Here is a 22,054-nt window from a genome sequence, read left to right on the forward strand (position 1 = left end):
GCTCCATTGGATGACCCCAAACTCAGCTAGTCCCAGCTAAGTGATGTCTCTCCCCACAAGCCTGCTGTGTGTTCTTTGTTACCTCTTTTGCCAGTAGCACAGTCATGCTCCCAGGAACCCAGGTTCAAAAGTCTGTGTGTTCTGGGACTCGTTGATTTTTATCTCCCCTTCTAGCCTCTAGATTCTGTACACTAGTGCTGTAGGGTGTATTCCCTGCTTTCCCTTCCTTCAGCCAATATTCCATTCCAGAGTTTCATAACCACATAGCTATCCTGCTAGTTGGCAACTCACATCTATAATCACTCCTACTTCGTCCACTTTATTCACAGGTCAAAGATCTTTAATAATTCCCCTTCGTGTACTGTGCTAAGTAAAAACACTCCTGCCTGTCATCTCAACAGCTGTTATCATCTGGGCTCAAGGTACCTTCCAGGTTTGCAACCCACTGCTACGTGTTTCCTGTGTCAGATTGGACAGTTCCCCAAACACTTCCTGTTTCCCATATGTCTCATACTCTTGTCTCTGTCCAGACTTCTCTAATCCTAACCACCACCTACTACAATAAAACCCTGTCCCAAATGCCCTGAACTCTGCACAGCATTTCCTGAATACACCAAACCAACATGTTCTCTCCCAGCTTTGAAACGTCATGATTCTTCTGACCTATATACTGTATCACAGATGTGTATGCATCTGTCACGGCTTCCTTGTTAGAGATAGGAATTATGTCTTCCTTGTCTTGGTTTCCAGCAGGAGTCAGTGTGCTGTCCTAACATGGTGAATGTTAAAACTACATTGAAGTTGAATATGATGACATTGAATTGACTGTAAATGAAAGTGGGCACCATGCTTGCCCCATGAAAGAGTCCTACGCAATCTGCCCAGCTGGGTTTATAAAAACTGATTAAAGTTCATAGTAAATACGGAAATAATACACACTTTCCCAAGATAAAATAGAGATAAACTGTGGGCCAAATAGTGAAGCTGGTGCCTTTAAAACCAAAACATTGTCATAGAAATGAAAACTTGGAATGTCAGTTGGATATGCATCAATCAATAAGGGAGCAGTTGAAAGGTTTAAGGTTGATCTTTTCAGTGGACAACACCTGGGCATGAGAACAGTGATGTGAACCTGTGCTTGTTGACATGAGATGTTCGTGACAGCATTTCATGACCAAAGCAGATTAGATAGCAGGGAGTTTATTCACATTTTTAAAAACATATGCCTGTGGTATGTGTCTAAAGAAAAAAGAAGAGCCTGGGAAAATATACATCAAATGTTAACACTGGTTATCTCTGAATGGTGAAATTAAGGTTAACTTATACATTGCTCTAGATATTTTTACTGAATTTTTGCCCTGAGCAAAAACAAAAAAATATTCAACTTTCATTGGGAATATAGTGGTCATGTGTAGCCTAACTACATGCTGAGGTGCGTGAGAGGACATTGTGCCATTCTCAGGGATAAACCAGGCTCTATAATTGTGGTTGAATTAGTAAGAACAGCTAAAATGTGTGCTGTTGCTGTATGCCAGGCACTCTGCCAAGAATTTATGTACATTGATTTTTTTCATTTACTTGTCATAACAGCCCTTTCCTGCTTTATTTTTCTTTACAGTATATGTCACTTTCTGATATTAAACAGTTTACATATTTATCTCTTTCACTATATGCTCTTCTCACTAGAACATAAGCTACCTGAGGGCAAGAATGTTTGTTTACTTTGGTCACTGCTATACACCTAGAACCTACTGCAGTGCCTATCTTAGTCCATTTTGTGCTGCTATAACAGAATACCTGAAACTGAGTAATTTACAATTAAAAGAAATGTATGAAGCACTTGGTTCTGGAGGCTGGGAAGTCCAAAACTGAAAGCTCACATCTGGTGAGGGCCTTCTTGCTGCATCATCCCACGTCAGAAGGCAGAAAGGCAAAAGAGCTCACAACAGAGAGCAGAAGGGGGCCAAATTCACTTTCATACTAAACTTGCTCTCACAGTGACAAACTTGCTGCCAAGATAATGACATTATTCCATTCATGAGGCCAGAGCCCTCATGACTTAATCACTTCTTAAAGGTTTTACCTTTCCACACTGTTGTATTTGGGATCAAGTTTCTAATACAAACTTTAGAGAACACATTCAAACCATAGCAAGTATTATTTCTATTTTACAATGATGACTCAAAGAGAGGCTAACAGTTTGTCTAAAGACACACAGATATGAAGGAGCAGAGCCATGTCTCAGCCTAGATATTCAAGTGGTTCTGGTTCTGAACTGCTCTCTCTCATCAATCACACCAAATCCTTGAATGAAAATGTCCTCCTTCTCCTACCTGTAGTCAACCCATGGGAGATGGAGAAACGTGGCATATGCATTTGCAAGAATGCTTTCTTTTGAGTATTAAATTAGCAGGATCTTCACATAATAAATGAAGTTCTATCATCCATAGGGGTCACCATAACAGGAATAATAGTTTTCAGATTAAAAGCAGGAGGAGCAGGGCCCAGAAATCTTATCAAGTAGTCACTAAATAATAAAAGAAAACTATAGTCTGAGAAATGATCCTCAAGTACTTTTTTTTTTTAAAGGAATTATGAATGTAAGACGTCAGACTGAATAGATAGACCTCCACAAAGGATCAGGATTTCTCAAGGAAGCCCAGTGCTGATGAAGGAAGAAAGTACTGGGACCAGCAAACACAACTATCTGGGCCACATGGCTGGCCCTCCAGTTCAATAATGCTGGCCATTCAGACCATCCACATGCTTTGCCTCAATCATCAAACAATCTTTTGACTGTCACAGGCTTCCTATGTGAAGATACATGTGTTCTCCTGAGCATGCGGAGTTTGACAGGTAGGCAGCCTCAGGCAGTGTGTGCAGCCTAGCCCCAAATATGGGTGCCTGCAGGTCCTGGAGCTCAGGGTCCTGGCAAGAGAATCCCCTGACTAGGAGATATGCATTCCCCAGCCCCTTTGGCAATTTGATCTCCTGCTATAAATTAAGCAATTAGCATTTTGAATTATTATTATTAATTTTTTGACGGAGTTTTACTTGTCACCCAGGCTGGAGTGCAATGGCATGAGCTTGCCTCACCACAACCTCCACCTCTCAGGTTCAAGCAAGTCTCCTGTCTCAGCATCTCAAATAGCTGGGACTACAGGTGCCTGCCACCATGCCCAGATAATTTTGAATTTTGTATTTTTAGTAGAGATGGGGTTTCTCCATGTTTGTCAGGCTGGTCTCGAACTCCTGACCTTGTGATCCGCCCATCTCGGCCTCCCAAAGTGCTAGGATTACAGGCATGAGCCACTGTGCCAGACCCTGAATTATTAATTAGTATTTCGTGAGCCTGATTAATGTGACTGAGAACCACGGGTCTGACAACCTTTAAAAGCTCTCCCAAGTCCAGTTTTGGAATCTTCAATGGGAAAACCATTCCTGAATTGTCATAATAATTTACCTCTGCCCACCCATGTACCTCCCCATGTGAGTGCACGCACATATACACATACAGATACAAACATACATATGTGAACACACACACGCTTACATGCACACAAAGATACACATGAGACCTGTTTAACCAGACAGCCTCTCCAGATGATGTCATTATCTCATCGTCCCTGTAATTGTAAAATCACACAATTAAAAAGATATGAAACATTCAAATGTGCTTGTATTTTTCTCCATTCTTGGTGGTTGTCAACTTTTCATAGTGGTCAAACACTCAATTCAGCCCAAAATCACCTGGGTACAATAGCAGGTTTTTTTCCCACAGTTTGGCTATAGGCTGGTCCTAATAGCAACGAATCAGCAGCAGCTGCTCCCCTTGAAATCAGGAAGTGAGCGGGGCTGCAGGGATCCTGGACAGAGTTGAGAATGAGACAAAGAATGCCTGTTCTTCCCTCCCACCCATACTGGGCCCTTTCGGTGCTTCTCTACAGAAGCTGAAAACGGCAAAGGGCCAGCCCAGGGGCCCTTATGAAACACTCCATTTGATATCGAAAGACATGATACCCAAACACTGGAAAGGCTGATTCTTTGCCATTGCATCCGCTCCTCATAACTATCACTTCTTGCCAACTCAGAGTATAACAGAAAGGTCTTACTTGGTTTTCACGGCCATTAAGAACCGATCCCCAGCTATTCTCAGACTCCATCCACTACCATGCTCACCCCCTTGTTCCATGGCAGCCCCCTGGGCTCCTCATTCTTCTTCTAATGCACCCCCATCCTGCTTCCTCAAGACCTCTAGGTTTCTATTCCTCCTGCATGGAATGCTCCAACCCTCACATACATCCACAGGGCTTGCTCCCTCACTTCGTTTTGATCTTTACCCAAATATTATCTTATCAGAGATACTTTCCTATCATACTTAACACATACAGCTGCCCCTACCTGCTATTACTTTTTAAAAATTTTTTATTTTACTTTTATTTTATTCTAGAAACAGGGTCTCACTATGCTGCCCACGCTGGTCTCAAACTCCTGGCCTCAAGTGTCCTCCCACCTCGGCCTTCCAAAGTGCTGGGATTACAGGTGTCAGCCACTCTGCCCAGCTGGTACTTCCTATTACTCTTTATTCTCTTCCCTGATGTACTTTTTTCCCCCTAGTTCTTATTCCCCATTGACATACTATACCTGATTTTATTGTCTGTCTTCCTCCACTAGAATGCAAGCTCCTTGAGAGCAGGGATTGTGTTTGATTTAATGACTGCCATTTCCTAAATGGTGCCCAACCACATAGTAAACACAAATAAAGATGTGCTGAATGAATGACTGGTGCTTCGCCTTCACCATTTTTTCTTTTTCTTAGTTATTTTCCCCACCTCCTCCTAAGTTATAAAATCTTAAAGTAGCATGTTGACTCTACACAGGTGTCATTTTTCCTTGAAATCCTTCAAAGAGTAAAGTCCTTCATGGTACTAGGGCAACCCAAAATGAAGTCCAGTGAGTTAAAAAAGACTTTCAATCATTGGCTAGTTCTACAGAAAACCACAAAAGGGGAGATGCTAAGGGGATTCTAAAACCAGCCTCAGAGGTAATGACCAAATTCATCTTGGGAAAAGGAATGTGCTTTGGTTGGGACAATTGCTTTAATGCGGCTTTTCGTTCTGCAAAGAGAAGCCTAGCACTTGGGGACGATAGCAGAGGCCCAGAGAAGGGGTGCAACATTTTGCTCTCATAATATTATAAAAGATGTCTATACTGGTAAGAGAGGTGTTTTTATGTTTGATGTTTTCTAACTTCATTGCCTGCTCTGAAAAAACCAAAGCTTGAGCAGATGCTAAAACTTAAAGAATAAAGTAAAATAGAGAGGTTAGTCTGTTTAATGTGGCAGGAAAATGGAGTGAAAAGATCAGAAGGCGTTCCTCACAATGCTGGATGTTTTCCATCCAGCTTCATGTTTACATATGAAGTTTTATGTATAAATACCTGCCCTCATTCACTCCAAGTCTTCAACAAAAGCCATGTTAACCCCTAACGATGTCAGCCTGTGTGAGCACTGCCTTGAGGAATCAAAGGAGCACCAGGCCCATGTTTTGGGATGATGCAGACCAAATGGGCCTAGGGGAGCACTAAGAAGTAATGACGAGGTGGCTAGTGGTGAGGAGGAGCATTTGGAAGCAGGAGGTCAAAGGTGTTAACCCAACAATGTAATCGCCTACAGAAATTCTTGGAAATTTGGGATAGGAAACAGAATGCCTTACAGTCAACATCACATCAGCATTTGGAAAGTAAAAGAAAAGGGACCCTGAAGGAATGGAGGACTTGGAGACTTTGGGTCACCCTGGGTCACAATATTCAGACTTGCATCTCAGTGGTTATCTGGTTTTCAAAAATTATTTAACCATAGAATGCTTTCTATCAAATAAATTATAATATGGAACCCAATGTGTAATACAGATAAAAATTAAGCTACCAGGATGAAATGAGCAAGCGGTTTGAATTTATGCCCACTTGGCCTTCCTGTTGGATCCCACATTGACACTCAGGCATCTCCATGGAATGCCACTACTTCAGAAACACAGTTTAAACACCATCAATTTACAGCCCAAAGCAGGAATCTACCCTTTGACATTCCAGACAGCTGATGATTCTGCCTGAGTGCTCATGACCTGCTAAGCAACATGCCCCTTAGCCAGCTGTTACTGATGGGTGTTTTTCCTTCTCTTCAACTGAATTCCTCAACTTCTACCCATTGGTGGGACTTCTACCCACTGCTTTTATTAGAAAAATCAAAATAAGCTTAATTCCTTCCATGTAACAGCTCTTCAAATCTTCAAAGACCTCTTTTTTTTTTTTTTTTTTTTGAGATGGAGTCTCACTCTGTCGTCAGGCTGGAGTACAGTGGCACGATCTCGGCTTCTTGGCTCACTGCAACCTCTGCCTCCTGGGTTCAAGCAATTCTCCTGCCTCAGCCTCCCAAGTAGCTGGGACTACAGGTGCACACAACCACACCCAGCTAATTTTTGTATTTTTAGTAGAGACAGGATTTCACCATATTGACCATGATGGTCTCTATCTACTGACCCTGTGATCCACTCACCTAGGCCTCCCAAAGTGCTGGGATTACAGGTGTGAGTCACTGCCCCCAGCCGGAAGGTCTCTTATATCCTTCTCTAAGTTGTTTTTGTTCCAAGCCAAATAGTCCTCTTTTTTTTTTTTTTTTTTTTTTTTTAACTATTCTCTATTATAAAGCTCATATATTACCTGGGGATCTGAAATTACCGACTTTAGTAGAAAAACAAGTTAGGCCTAGAAAGGGAGTTCACTTAGGACCAAAATAGGGGCACACAAAAGAGAGGCAGACTTTGAGGGTAGTAAAGGAAAATGAGATGCACTGATCTCCTGCTCTAAAAACAGCCCAGGATATATGTTCCTTCCTGAACACTGTGAGGGGGTGGAAATCAACTCCAACTTCACTTAGCTCAGGGATGTGCCTGGACTCACTCCCCAGCCCTAGAAGTCACCAAATCAGGACCTAAGGAGGATGGCTATTGGCAGCAGAGGCACTCAGCTCTTCCTAATAGTATTCTTAGGAACACTGCAACATCCCTTAGCAGCTCAGGAATTCAAGTCAAGAAGTGCTTAGCATGAGTTAATTTCACCGATGTTAATTGATCATATGCATATCTAGAGAGCTACTGAGGCTTGGACAATGACATGGAATCCTTTTTTTTTGAGATAGGGTCTCATTTTGACACCAAGGCTGGAATGCGGTGGCATGAACATGGCACTACAGATGAGTGCTATCATACGTGGCTAATTTTTGGTATTTTTAGTAGAGACAGGGTGATCTGTCTCAAATGCCCAGGCTGATCTCAAACTTCTGGGCTCAAGCAGTCAACCTGCCTCGCCTCTCAGAGTGCTAGGATTATAGGTATGAGCCATCGTGCCTAGCCCATGGAAATCTATTAATTGACAATAAGTGACATTCTATATCATGGATCCCTCTGTTGTTTCAGAGCAGGGTGTATCTGTCTGTTAGCACTGTTCAGTAATAATCATTGGACTGATGTTGCATTTGGTTTTGGTGGCACCCGTGGTAGTGAGGAAAGTGACTTTCAAAGGTTATCCTTTACACACATAAAGAATAGCTAGAAAGTGTCTGTGACCAGCTCACAGTCTATGAGAGATCATCACCTCCACAGACAAAAGTTGAGCTTCCTGGCATCAAGCTGCAAGTCACGTACACTGCTGGCAGTTTGAGGCCTGGAGACAGAGTGCACACCATGTAACCCAGTAGTGGGAGGCCAGAGGCCTGCACCTGAGACCTCAGGACCCCTTTCCACACCTGTCCTTGTTCTGTGTGGCTGTACTGTTTCCTCTGCCTGTAATAAAGCTGTTCCACCAATGCAAACTGTTTGAGTCCTATGGGTTCTTTCAGCAACTCAACACTTGGGATGATTAATGGGTAATAAACGCCATGAGGATGAGAAGGGACTTCAGATACAGACCTCGGAGGCTTCAAGGATGCTTCTGATGGGAGAGTGTTGTGTTCAGACTTTAAGCACATCTTAGTGGGTGTGATGAGGTACAATATTATAATTCCGTTGGACTTTAAGTAAGTACCTCCAGAAAAACAACAGGAACATGTTCTGGTTTGCTCTAATAGAAAAGTATTTCTGACTTAAACAACAAGTATGTCCATCTAAGGTTGCCAGGTGTGTATGCAAACAGATAATACCACAGTGTTAATCCTCATTTCTTCCCCACCCCACAAACTCCTTTATTTTGACCCCATATCTTCTAGAAGCAGCACTGTGTTTCATATATGATAAAGTATTTTCTCCACAAACAGAATGTAATAGACTTTTTTGAACTCTCAAACAACCACGTGAGAATAGTGCTGGGCATAAGTTAAGGTCACTGGGATTGAAATGAAAATCAAAGTAGCCCCATGTCTTTCAAGAGTTATGACAGCACCAACAACACAACAGAAGCTCAGGAAGGAAGTCGGTTCCAGGGGGAAGAGAAAATGTATGCATGCATGTGTGTGCACACCCGTAATTCTCACACACCACACATATGTGGGGAAATGACCTATGTAAGGAATGAAGCAAAATATAAGCATTGTAGTCTTACATCAGAATCTGAGCTGTATGTAAATCCATGCTCTGCCAGCTGTGACTGTGAACAAGATCAGTTATTTAACTGCTCTGAGACTAGTTTCCTCATGTATAAAATGGCAACCACTTTTATTCTGCAAGGTTTTGATGAGGACTAAAAGAGAGAATTCAGGTGCTGTACCTGTTATTAATAAACACCATTGACAGATTTCCAGGGGAGCAATTTTGACCAAAATTTGCTAACTTCCTTCCCTCCCTCTGAGGTCTGTGTTATATGAAGAGGAAGGACAAAAGGAAGGGAAAATGAAAATCAGAGAAGGACCAAGGAAGAAAAACATTGCTTGATCATGTGTGGAAAGTGTATTAATTTAGTTCTACTTGTCTGTACTAGAAGAATGCCCAAGGACCAACCAAGAAATTGCCTATCAATCAGCAGACAAAGGCTGCCAACATGTGGATCTCCTGACCTCAGAGCGGTACCTTCCACCGTCCCCTTGCCACAGACTCAGAGACAGGAGGGTCACTCACTGGGGACCTAGTGAAGGGCTGGACTTAGAGGATTTTTGGAGTCCTTTGTCATGATGAATATAAACTACAAAATGCTTTGCTAGTCCACACACTCATTTAACATGGTGTTTACAATTATCCTGAGAAAAGGCATAATTATAGGATCTGAATTGCCCGAAGCGATTAATCTAGTAGGGGCTCAATCAAGATTCAAACCGAGTTCTTCCCATTATGGTGGTTTTCTCCTTTATACCAGAGCTGCTTCCAACCTGATGGCAGATGCTGCTGATGCTCAGCCCCCTTTATCCTCTGCTAGCGAGGGTGCACGCACGTGCAGTTGCGTTAGTTTTCAACATACCTTGTCAGGTGTCTGTGTTTCTCATTAACTCTTCCTGAGGGCTTTCTCAGGACCAGGAAATGCAGCTGGGAAAGGTGGGGGATGGGAATGACTCCAGTCCACCTTCAACAATAGGGGTTGGGCAGGAATGGTTCAGTTCCAGCTTCTGGCATGTTCCGTGTGGTTTCCAGAGGGGCCTCCAGCAGGGGTGAGCCCAGCTGCCCACAGTGGTAATAACCCACTCATAACACATGCCCTTTATTGACTTTCCCCACTTCTCAAATGTTCTTCCTGGAGTAACTTCTAGGTAAGCAACCGGCACTGAATCTTGAAGTTCGTCTACTTTTGGAGGAACCCAAATTGAGACAAATTCTAAAATTCATGTGATTACACATTCACAGCAAAAAAAAACAAAAACAGTAATAATGACCACGGGTGGCTGAGCCGTCAGAACCTGAAGATAACATTTTCAAGGACTGAAAAAGTGAAGCTAACATTCTCGGCAAAGCAGCGAGTTACTTCTCCAGTTTCACCAAGACTCCATCTTGCCAGCAACTGCTGGAACTGCAATCAGGGCAGTGATGGCCTCCACAGGCTCTAGTAAGGCAGTTACAGATCCCGTTCGGATTTTCTAGCTATTAAACAAGAGATTTTAAAATACATTCAGAAAGAAGGATATTCTTTCTCAATTCAAGAAAACATCTGGGCTGGGCGTGGTAGCTCATGCCTGTAATCTCAGCACTTTGGGAGTCCAAGGCAGACGGATCGACTGAGGTCAGGAGTTCGAGACCATCCTGGCCAATATGGTGAACACCTGTGTCTGCTAAAGAAGAAAATACAAAAATTAGCCAGGCGTGGTGGTGCATGCCTGTAGTCCCAGCTACTCAGGAGGCTGAGGCATGAGAATTGCTTAAACCTGGGAGGCAGAAGTTGCAGTGAGGCAAGATGGTGGCGCTGCACTCCAGCCTGGGTGACAGATCAAGGCTCCATCTCAAAAAAAAAGGAGAGAGAGAGAGAAGAAAAGAAAAAGAAAGAAAAAATCTGAATTAATGTTTTAAAATGTTTCTTAAAAACCACAAGTATGATCAACACATTTACATTATAGAAGGCAAGCACAATCATCTCAATACACATTCTAGATGTATCCACTTTGCACACATATTTTAGAAAGATTTTGAGGGATTCAATATCTTAAAATGACCACTTAATTTTAGTAAAGAGATTCCCAGCTTCTGTTAATTGACTATAGCTATGGTCTGAGAGTGATTAAAGTGTGTGTGTATGTATACAATTCTCACAGGAAATCAATAGTAGTGCACGCCACTGAAGTGTGATGAGTTTTACTCTGCAGCTTGTCCTGCTCCAGAGATGCCAGACCCGTAAGTTACAGGGAAGAAGTTCATACAACATGACTGGTTTTACAGATTCTAACCATTTATTTAACAAAACGGAAACTTCTAATATCTAGCACTTTTCCACATTTAAACTTTTAGAGAAGAGAGACTCATGTTCTACAGTATACATTATTACAAAAGAGTTCATTATAAATTTAAATCAGCTAAAACGCTTTCTCTAATGATCAGGATTCATCATCCTTTGGTGCAGCAAGGTGACATTTTGTGGAAAGCGTCCATGTCTCTTTGTCAGAGGAGATGTCTTACCAGCACAACCTTCCTTCTCTCCTATCCTGTCCATCGGAGGATTTCCTTTACCAATAAAACAGATGGAAGTCCACTTTCCTTTTCTGGGTCCCAACTCAAGTGTAGACCTTTTAATTTAGAAAAGAACTCAAACACATATAAACCAAAGAGGGAAGGTTGTTGGTTTCATTCTCTTTATTCACACTCTGCTCTGTAAAGTCAAGGTTTTCTTGTTGATCTCGCTCATGTGCTGATTGCTATGTGTGCAGCCATCATTAGTGCAAATGTGTGGGAGACTTTTGGAATAATGTATAGCACCCAAAGGAATGAAAAGCAGACCCCCTGACATTTAAATCGCTGCTCTTGCAAATTCTGAAAGCCAAGGATCACTTGTGCCTTACAGAATCCGGGGGCTCTATCCCCAGGTGCAAAGTACATTTTCCAGGTTTCTCCAGGGCAAAGGCAGGGTGGACGCCCTCATTAAACCTGTGCCTGATGACGAAGAGCAACTGGCCACTCTCTGCGTTGATGAAGACAAGTCTCTGGTTGTTGTAGTCCAGCAGGATGCCCACTCTGGCTGGATGCTCAGTAACATGAACATCGCTCACGATGCCGCTGTAGAAAAATGTGTATCTGAAATGAAAGAGAATGGGAAACGTAAAACTCTGGAAATCTCAAAGAACTTGATAAGGAAAGTCACTTAGGAATAACCAATTTTTCAGTTATAAACTCCACTTCACAATAAGAAGTTGCAATAATGCCATCCCCAATACTTTCATTAGATCTCTTCTAGATGCTGAAATGCAGAGCTCATCCCAACAGATGGGCGTGTTTAATAATTTTGCTCCTTCTGCATTAGGAGGCAGTCCCAGAATAACCAACATATACCTCCCTTGTGATTTTTCTCCACATTCTAATTCTTTCCCAGCTGCCCACATGTTTTAACTACCGCATTCATGGCGTGTCATTCTTTTGAATAAAACTCCTTTGAGGCTGCCATGTATTTTTAAAAGTACCGCAGGCTTGCCTTCCATACAATGTATTAATTTTACAGTTTTAAAAATTTATAGGTAACTTACATAAGGGCCTTTATGAAGTTTCAGAAATATTTCATTATTTTTGCCAACTTCATCCTTTGTTTCCACTCCCCCTTCCCCAAACCAAATTTCCTTTACATTTTCTCAAGGTTTTCTGCAGCCTTGCAGTGACTGGGGCTGCCTTGGATTCCTCTCTTTAATTCAGACAAATTCAATTCAACACCTATTCCTTGTGCATATCTATGTATCCAGCACTTTCCTAGGTGCTCTGGGGGATGTGAAGGACGCGAAGTGCTGTCCTGGCCCTCTGGGATCCCACATTATATGGAGCAGGAAGGAAAAACTACCCGCATTTGAAACATGGACCAGGCCTGAAAATGCCTCTCAGAGCACAGATCTTAAATTGTTGACTAAACACATTTAATGAACCTGTTTTGGTTGTGAAGGGAAAGGTTCAAGGCCAGGCTGGGAAGGAGAAATTGCTGACCAGAAAAGCTAAATTGCTCTATGCAAAAAAATAACACCAGTTTGGGGTTTTCTCCTAGTAGTCTTAGAAACTGAGATTGGGACCCCAAAAGTAAGGGAAGGGATGGAATGAGAGATGGAAGAAAAGAGATGAGAGAAAGATCTAGGGATATGTAGGCTGGAGGGGTGGGAGCAAAGCAACACCAGGGCAGTTTGGGCCTAAGATTCTGAGTAAGTGACGGGTCTGGCAGGGAGGGCTGAGGATTTTTAAAACTTGCAACCTCTGTCTTAAGGCCCAGAAGCTCAAGTGCCAGTATTTAGGGGATGGCAAGTTGGCAATTTCATTGCAGAAAGCAGCTCACATGGAAGGGCAGAGGCTGATGGTGGTGGGGAGATAAATGAGACTTTTGAGTTGATAAAGGACCTTTCCAATGCCTTGCTAATGAGAGAGATGCTTAGTTAGGGCAGCAGCCGTGATGGTGAGGTAGCCAAAAAAGCCTGTATGTGGCAGAGAAAGTCACCACTGGCCTGTTGGGTTTGGACAGGACATGGGGGTGACTTTCAGGATGGTACATGGATAATCAGGGGCCAGGCCCTAGTCCTGCCCCATCTAATACAGGAGCCACTACACATGTGTAGCTACTTCTGTTAAAATTAAAGTTGAACAAAATTTAAAATTCAATTTTTCAGTCCTACTGGTCACACTTCAAGTGTTTACTAGCCACTCGTGGCACCATTTTTCTCTTATTGCAGAATGTTCTATTGCATAATGCTGGTCTAGAGGGTTCTGAATGACTAAATGAGCCATTTCTCTTCCCGACTGGAAGGTTCCTAGTCCCTGCAGGCCCAGCACTGGTCATTCCTTGAGCCAGTCCCTACCCTGGAGGACAAGTGGGGAAGACATTCCCTGAATCCTTGTCTCCACCAGTTCTGCAGGGAGCAGAACCTGACCAGTCCTGCTTCTGTCTCCATTTCTGGCTGAGCACACCATTCTTCCACTAACCTCAACTCTGGCCTGAAATCAAGCCTGTCAGCATGGGGCTGGACTCCCTGCCTGGCTTTGAACAGAGACCTGACTGGTTTCTGTTCAAACAAGAATCATCCAGAAGCCTGGCTCTGATTACCTGCATGATCCTGGAATTGCCTCCCCTACCCGCAGTGGACTGAGGACCCCCACTCCCTTGAATCCCACCTCTGGCCCACACTCAGCCCAGACCCCTTTGGACACTGGTGGTAACTCCCCCCAGGGCTCCTTGCCCCCAGCCTGGCCACATTCTTTCTGGCTTCCCCTCTTCACTGTGTCCTGCAGATGGTCCCACTCAAGTTCTGACACCATTTAGACGTTTGTAGATCTTTGAGTAGAAAAACCAGGGACATGATGAAAATGATGTTTTAGAACTATTTCCCAGTTGTGAGTGGGTAGAGACTAGAAGTGAGGGTGCAGACTGGGTGGCTGCTGCTGAAACTGCAGAGGAGGTGTGCAAGCCTTGAGCTAGCATGGCAAGTTTAGGAATGGACAGGAAGGAAACCAGCAGACTCTCCTGAGACGATCTTCACACCTCCTTCCCAATTGTGACATCTGAAAGCCCAGATTCTGCGAGTAGAATCAAGAATAATATAGGTTGATTTCAATTCATTAAACCAGAAAAAGTAGAAGACAGGAGGGGCTGCCACAGGAGCTTTCTCAAGAGTCCCAGGAGGCCAGGATGCCTCCATGTGAAGCCCTGGAAGCATGACAAGAGGGCCCTGAGCCCTGCCTCTCTGTGCTGAGACCACACAAAGGGGCACTCTCTTTCTCCCGGAGTCTATGGCACCCACTCCCAGCCTGAAAGAGCCAAAGACCAAAGCTATCGGTGGAACTTGTCAACAAAATGTACAATTCTGTTTTCTAGAGTCTAGGAATTTGTTTTTGGAGGTTAGTCCTTGGTGTGGGGTTTTTTTTTTTTTTAAAGATTTGAGGGTGTCAGGACATTTTCACAAAATTAATAGGTAGTTACAGAATCTGCTGAATCTGCTAACTATAAACCCTGAGTTTGACTGATTTCAAACTCTGGGCAGGGGCTGGGTCCTTAAGCACTGCACAGCTCTGAATATCAGTGAATCACAATTGCTCTGATTTGATGAAATGTGACTTTAAGTAGTGCTTGGAGATGGTGCTCTTAGGAACCATCTCAGAATCAAACTGTCAAGCAGGATGCAGGAGAAACATGCTGCCGGAGATATGCAAAATCCCAATCTGTGGGCCTTTTCTGGGAACTTGCAAGCACTGAAGGCTTCTTTTTAAAGCATTACATTTGAATAACGCCTCACATTTCTATGATACTTCACCATTCCTAAGCTCTTCCCTGTACCTAGTTTCATGTGATCCTCACAACCCCAAAAGGTAGTGCGCCAGGCATTACTGTCCCCTGCTGAGCGAGATGAAGCAACAAGGTATGCTCAAAGGGTTAACCCACTTATGGCAAAAAACCAATAGGAGGCTAATCAAGGATGGAGCCAGAACTAAAATTGGATTTCTGGCTCCTAGTCCAGTGTTCTTTCTATTAGACCATTCTGTGAGCATATTCAGATCACAATATGCCTGCCTAATCACTCGGAGACTAACACAAGCTAATGGCTTTTTCACATCAACCAACCAAACAATATGGGTAATATAGAAAAGAGATTGGCAAACTTTTTCTGTAAAGGAACAGACGTAAATATCTTAGGATTTGGCAGCCATCAGTCAGCTCCACCATTGTAGGGCAATACAATACATAAACAAATGAGCATGATTGCGTTTCCACAAATCTATTTACACAGACAGGCGCCAGGTTACATGCAGCCTACGGGCTACAGCTTGCCAACCCCTGATATGGACCAATGCGGAGGGAGGTGTTGGAGATCCACTTCTTCCTCACTCCTGCTGATTCCTTCTCCTTGGAGAGGACTCCTTATAGCGTTACCCTTGTAGTCTCTCTCCACGCTGCAGTTAGTTCAGAAGGAAAAACTGCAATGCAGAGCCCAGCAGCCCCTCCCTCTTCCCTATCTCTTACTCACTAGCTACCAGAGAGACGCACATCCTTCTCTGCTTCTCCAGGGACCAACTCTGGCTTGCAGAGCTAGGAAGCTGGCCTGGCCTGGGCTCTGGTTGGGTAAGTCTGCCTCATAATAGGGTTTAATATAAGAAACCCTCTTGCCCTCAGGTATGATTCACACACTCTAAAATCAGCTTCCTCAGTAATTGCAGTTTCGTCTCCACATACTTGACTCTTGTTTTCTTTCCTTTTTTTTTTTTTTTGAGACTGAGTCTCGCTCTGTTGCCCAGGCTGGAGTGCAGTGGCACAATCTCGGCTCACTGCAACCTCCGCCTACCATGTTCAAGCGATTCTCCTGCCTCAGCCTCCCAAGTAGCTAGGATTATAGGTGTGCGCCACCATGCCCAGCTAATTTTTGTATTTTCAGTAGAGATAGGATTTCACCATGTTGGCCAGGCTGGTCTCAAACTTCTGACCTTGTGATCCACCTGCCTCGGCCTCCCAAAGTTCTGGGATTACAGGCTTGAGCCATCGTGCCTGGACTTGGCTCTTGTTTTCTTTCTTCGTTGGCTCAGAAGTTGGGCATGGAAGTGGGTGCTATTTATCAGGTCCCTCAGAGAGCCCTGCCTGGACACCCAAGCATAACATTTTGATGAAGAGGGGAGGGCCAGGGCTCTAGCTTACCTCTGTGGCTCAGAGCAGTGCATGTACCATGAGGTTTCCCCTTGTCCCAGGGTACCTGCCCGCATGGCCGAGCTGGAGCAGATGCCGAGTCGATATGCTGGGCAATCTGTGACTGTGGTTTCCCAGTAATGCTGGCCACAGGAAGGCAGCTCCTCACCCAGCACTGACGGGATTCTGTGGGCAAAGTCAATCAGAGTATGCTTAGTGCAGGAATCACCGGCCTGTATCTCACGAGCACGAACATTCATTCACAAACTCACACAGTTTAAGCAGGATTCTGCCCTTGGAAAGTGCTGGAATTTAACTAAAGATACCCTTTGTTCATTGTATCCCTAACCTTAACCAGATCACCACAGCACTCTCTAGACTCTCAGCAGGAATTTGACATATTTCCACTGTCACATACATACAACATGCACGTTGTACACTGCATCTTTTTTTTTTCTGAGACGGTGATTTGCTGTTATGGCCCAGGCTGGAGTGTAATGGTGCGATCTTGGCTCACTACAACCTCTGCTTCCCGGGTTCAGGTGATTCGCCTGCCTCAGCCTCCCGAGTAGCCAGGACTACAGGCATGTGCCACCATACCTGACTAATTTGTTTTGCACTCTTAGTAAGAGACGGGGTTTCTCCATGTTGGTCAGGCTGGTCTCAAACTCCCAACCTCAGGTGATCTGCCCACCTCGGCCTCCCAAAGTGTTGGGATTACAGGCATGAGCCACTGCACCCAGCCTGCTGCATCTCTTAAAAGAGCTGGGAATTGGGAAATAACTAGAATAATAGTAGGACCAAAAGAAATGCTACAGTCTCTGCCTTTCAGGTGACTTCTCTTCATAAATACAAGGGAAGCCAGTAGGAAACATAATTTGCATAGCTTTCTTCCAAAACTTGCAAAAAAGAAATCTCCAAAACCTTAACCATAAGTTCTAGTGCCTCCTGACCTTACTGGACACAGCCACCAAATGAGGTGCAGCTCTTAAGCGACAAGGTAGCTAGAGCTGGCCAGAGCAATGGAATTAACGAGGTATGATTAGTGGTCAACAGCCTGCAGAACTCTGGCCTTGTTGAACTGCAGTAGGTGCCCCTAAGAGGCTGGTTAAAGGTTTCTTTTTGTCTCACCTTAGCTATTTTTACAAGCACCTCAGTGAAATGAACCAAAGCACTTTCAACTGCTGATGGGTGACCTTGTTTGCATGAATTGCTCAATTTTGCTTGGAAATGGCTGAGACAGCAAGGAAGCATTTTTAATTTAAGCAGCGTTAATATTCAGTCAGCAACCTCTCCCTCTCCCCTCTAACAAATGAGAAAATGATTAATGCAAGGGAATGCATTTCACTTTTCATGTCTTTACCTAACAACCTCATTTCAGAGAGGTGGCTACTGACAAGCCCTCACTCCGGAGCAAAGTCCAGCATCCTGATATTTATGAGCTAATTTTCAGATTAATAATAAATAAAATTCTATAAAACACATTAGAGTTATCATCAGTTATTATCTGTGAACTCTTACCCTCCTCTACTCTTTCTTTTCTTTTTTATGTTTTCAGGAATCCAAAAGACAGAAAAGCCCAATCTATTTCTCAAATCTTTTTTTTTCCCCCAAACTCACTCATTTGTATATTTTTAGCACCTGCAATGTGCCAGGCCCCATGCTAGATTTGAGGGATTCCGAGATGCAGAGGGTAGGGCTGCTGCTCCAGGATGATGATGATGACGTGGCTGACAAACAGCCCCACAAGTTATCTGTACTTTCATACAGATAAGATCAAAGAGTGTCAGGGTCCAGAGAAGCCTTGGCCAGAGCCAGGAGCAGGTAACACCCAAGCTGGGCCACAGAGAGGCGAGTAGCAACGTGACAGGGAAACAGTGCAAGTCACTGCTGGCTGGCTCAGTGCTTTCTTGGGAGCACCTGACAGCCACCAGCACCAGGGCACACCAGCAGCATCAGCAGCTTGTGCTTCACGTGGGTTGCAGTTTTCAAGAGTTTCACATACCTTCTCCAATTTTACCATTTTGATCCGCACAATAACCCCTAGAGCCTGCAGGCAAATTGCAGGGCAGTTTTCCCCACCCTGTCCTCTGCCTTTGCCTCTTCTTTTCTTTGATGCTTCCTTTTGTGGGAGCTACTATGGGGGCAAGATTCTGTGGCCAGAAACTAGAAACTCAATAAAATGTCCTTTGCTTCTATGCCCCCATTTTTTTTTTGAGACAGAGTCTCGCTACTGGGCTGGAGTGCGGTGGCACAATCTGGGCTCACTGCAACCTCCACCTCCCAGGTTCAGGTGATTCTCCTACCTCAGCCTCCCAAGTAGCTGAGAATTACAGGCATGCACCACCACACCTGGTTAATTTTTGTATTTTTAGTAGAGATGGGGTTTCACCATGTTAGCCGGCTGGTCTCGAACTCCTGATCTCAAATGATCTGCCCACCTTGTCCTCCCAAAGTGCTGGGATTACAGGCGTGAACCACTATGCCCAGCCTCTTCTATACCTTTTTAAGAGGGTTGATACAATATCTGGTTTGCTGTAGAAAAATAATCAAAGAATTACTGAACCCTTTTTTTCTCCACTGAACCCGAGATCATACCTTAAAATAGCCAATGTTTTAAACAAAACCATCTGTGCCTATATTTCCAATAAAAATATTGACACTTGCTCCAAGTGATGAGCTATCTATCCCTCAGTAGGGAACCACAGACAAACAGTGTGGATGTATCAACACTGATATTTGACACCACGTCCCGGCGTGTTCACTGCACCATGAATATGCTCAGAGAGGCCACCCTGCGGCAACACATCCTAAAACCAAGACCCTACTGCTGGGCCATCAGCCCGCTTGTGCTTTCTTCTTCTACTTACTCCGTCAGCCGTCTCCTCTCAGCAAAGCTGATCACTGTCCCACTTGAGGAAATGTGTAGAGCAGGATGAGCTGTTTCTCTCAACAAGAGAAATCTGGTTCCTATTGCAGGTGAGAAAATAGGATTAAAACATTGCCATGTGGACCAGTGATGTTCCTAGGCTAAGCCCCACATTTCAGACCCTAGACTCTCTTTCCCCTAACATCAAAATCCCCCACACAGTGTCTTCAGATCCACACTGAAAACTTCAGTCACGATAAGGCCTTTGTGGATGCTGGTGGCTGGTTACCTCTACCTGGTGCTGCAGGCATGTCCTCTGGGTGTACCTTCTATGAGTGTGCTCAGCTGCTGTGCAAAGGGTGCTCCTTGCACCAGTAGCATCTACATCACCTGGAAACTAGTTAGAAATTCACACTCTCAGACCCACCCCAGCCCTCCTGACTTCCAGTCTGTATTTTAACAAGAGCCTCAGGAAATCTGAGTACATATTAAAATTTGGGGATGCACCGGTATAACCTACAGGAGAGATTCTAACAATGAAAGGACAGGCACCATATTGGAACTGTGGGGAGAACACTACTGGGAAGGCAGCCCTCACGTATTCTCTTCATAAACATAAGGCTGGCCCTGACTATATATATCACAAATGAGGCACAAGCACAAGATGTTGCTGGGGAAGCAGATCACCTGTGCCCCCTCAACATCGTGCCAGCTCTGGGTCTAGGATAAGATAATAAAATGGTCATCTTTCTATTCTTCACTTCCTTTCACAAAACAGACACACATTTTTTTGTTGGCATCATCTAGGTATTTTCCCAAAAATGTCATTGCATAGTTTTATCACTTTCATAAATTACTCTTTTGGTCATTCATTCAACAAACATTAACTATCACAAACTATGTGCCAGGCTTCAACAATTAACAGAACAAGACTGGTAACTTGTGCACAGAGTTCAAAGAATATCCCCAACCTACCACGCATATCCACACACCATACCCACAAAGTATAGCACATTGTGAGTCCAATAAAAATCATCTGCAGAAGCCGGGTGGTTCATACCTGTAATCCCAGAACTTAGGGAGGCCAAGGCAGGTGGATCACCTGAGGTCAGGAGTTTGAGACTAGCCTGGCCAACATGGCAAAAAACCTGTCTCTACTAAAAAAAAAAATACAAAAATTAGCCAGACATGGTGGACATGCCTGTAATTCCAGCTAATTGGGAGGCTGATGCATGAGAATCACTTAAACCCAGGAGGCGGTCATTGCAGTGAGCCAAGATTGTGCCACTTCACTCCAGCCAGGGAGACAGAGTGAGACTCTGTCTCAAGACAAAAAAAAAAAAAAGATCATCTGGGGAGATTTCTAAAAACATAAATGTTTGAGCCCAACTCTAGATCAATTAAATCAGGATCTTAAGGAGTGGAGCCAGGGCATCAGTATTTTTTTAAATATCCTGACTGATTGCTAATAGGTAGCCAGGGTTGAGAACCTGTAAAGCAGAAAAACAAAAGAAATATTTTGACCTTTGACCAACCTTGGGTCCTCATCACAAAAAACTAGCACTGATAGTAGGTTTGGAGTTTATAACGTTGCCCTCTAGGACATCTTCTCTGAGTGGTAACAGGGAAGGAATCGCTTGGATATAGCTTATTGCGTGTAAAGGAGAAAGTACCTCTGGTGGAGATGAGAGCAGCTTCACTCTGTTCACTTGTCCCAAATGCATTGATGGCTCTCACATAGAAAAAGTAATTATCATTGGGTTGGAGGTTAACTTTCAGCTGGAGTCCTTTGATTCCAGAGAAAGATCTAAATACAAGAGGAAAATAGTAATTTTAAATACAATGTCATGTGCTAAATGAGTCATATTTCAATTTGGTAGTGAATGAACATCTTTTCTTAGCAACAAACAACTTATTTTCTTCCCCTTTTATGCCCCTGGATTAGCGAGCCAGGTCCTACAAAATGGCCACTGTCCGCTAAGATTAGTTTAACAAATAATTTCTATTATGTGCCTTCCAGAATGCTCTTTGGAATAGAGCCATACACTTAAAAAAATTCACAAAACAGACTACTTTTATGGTTGGTGAATCTCCAAGAATATATCATTTTTTTATCAATTGTCGGCTGAGAGGGTACTTTTGGATTAAGATGATATTAAACTGATCTACGATGAGTTTTTTACATGATCATCACGCTAAAGCCACCGAAGTTAATAGAAACTGAAGATGTTTAAAGAAGACAATATACTTTAAAGCAAACTCTATCCTGGCAAGAAAAGAGAATTCTAATTGAAAAAAAATCCTCAAAGTTGCTGTTCCTAAATTGCCTATTTAAATTAAAAGAAAAATGCTGATAGTGGTATCTAATTGGCAGTGGGCTTGGCAAGTACACTGTAACAGCCCCACTACTTAATACAAATGGACTTGCTGGATTTGAAGATGGAGCTGTCTGAATCTGCCAACGAGCTGGAAAAGTTTTGTGCTTCTTTCCCATTCTCGTTAATCTGTTTGATATCATAGCCTAGAGCATTAATTAAGAAAAAAAAAAAAAAAAAGCAAGCAGGGCCCTTTCTTTAAACTTCCATTTGGAGAGTCCTTAGAGAGAGTTACAAGTTAGATTCCTTGCTAATGAAGTTTCTAACCTGGGTGCTGGAGAGCCAGAGTCCTGCTCCTGCGAGATATAATAATTGTTAATGAATAGAATATTACAATAGCCTTCATGCTCATTCTCAGAAGGGAAGGGGTTTTTGTTTGTTTGTTTTTGTTTTGTTATTAATGAATATACCACAAAAACATCAGAATCCAAGAGTGGTCACTGTTCATCTACAGATGAATTTTTTTTCCAGGCTATTTCTACTTTTGCTGACTTATTTCACTTCCTAATACCCATCTTAGAGAATAATACATGGAAAACCAGCAAAAGGAAAAAGTGTT

At 43.4% G+C, this 22,054-nt stretch overlaps 1 protein-coding gene and 1 long non-coding RNA gene across 3 annotated transcripts in view; both read right to left on the reverse strand.

Annotated features, from left to right (window-relative positions):
- Positions 1 to 9,814: 9,814 nt before the first annotated feature.
- On the reverse strand, positions 9,815 to 10,461 carry LOC144581435 (uncharacterized). Its single transcript, XR_013532265.1, has 2 exons — positions 10,337 to 10,461; positions 9,815 to 10,243 (listed from the first exon to the last, which is right to left on the reverse strand). It is a non-coding gene; the product is annotated as an uncharacterized LOC144581435 (long non-coding RNA).
- Positions 10,462 to 10,836: 375 nt separating this feature from the next.
- Positions 10,837 to 22,054, reverse strand: part of CMYA5 (cardiomyopathy associated 5) — a 96,483-nt gene continuing 85,265 nt past the window's right edge. For both annotated transcript variants that reach the window (XR_013532264.1, XM_035291333.3), the window contains exons 10-13: positions 20,794 to 20,927; positions 19,122 to 19,221; positions 16,264 to 16,437; positions 10,837 to 11,693 (exon numbers count right to left, since the gene is read on the reverse strand). Coding sequence is in view for 1 of the 2 variants with exons in the window: in XM_035291333.3 (XP_035147224.3) it covers positions 11,447 to 11,693; positions 16,264 to 16,437; positions 19,122 to 19,221; positions 20,794 to 20,927 (655 nt within the window). In the remaining variant the exon portion in view is untranslated. The remainder of the gene's footprint in view (positions 11,694 to 16,263; positions 16,438 to 19,121; positions 19,222 to 20,793; positions 20,928 to 22,054) is intronic.

The sequence above is a fragment of the Callithrix jacchus genome, chromosome 2, assembly GCF_049354715.1.
Source record: "Callithrix jacchus isolate 240 chromosome 2, calJac240_pri, whole genome shotgun sequence".
Lineage (NCBI taxonomy): Eukaryota > Metazoa > Chordata > Mammalia > Primates > Cebidae > Callithrix > Callithrix jacchus.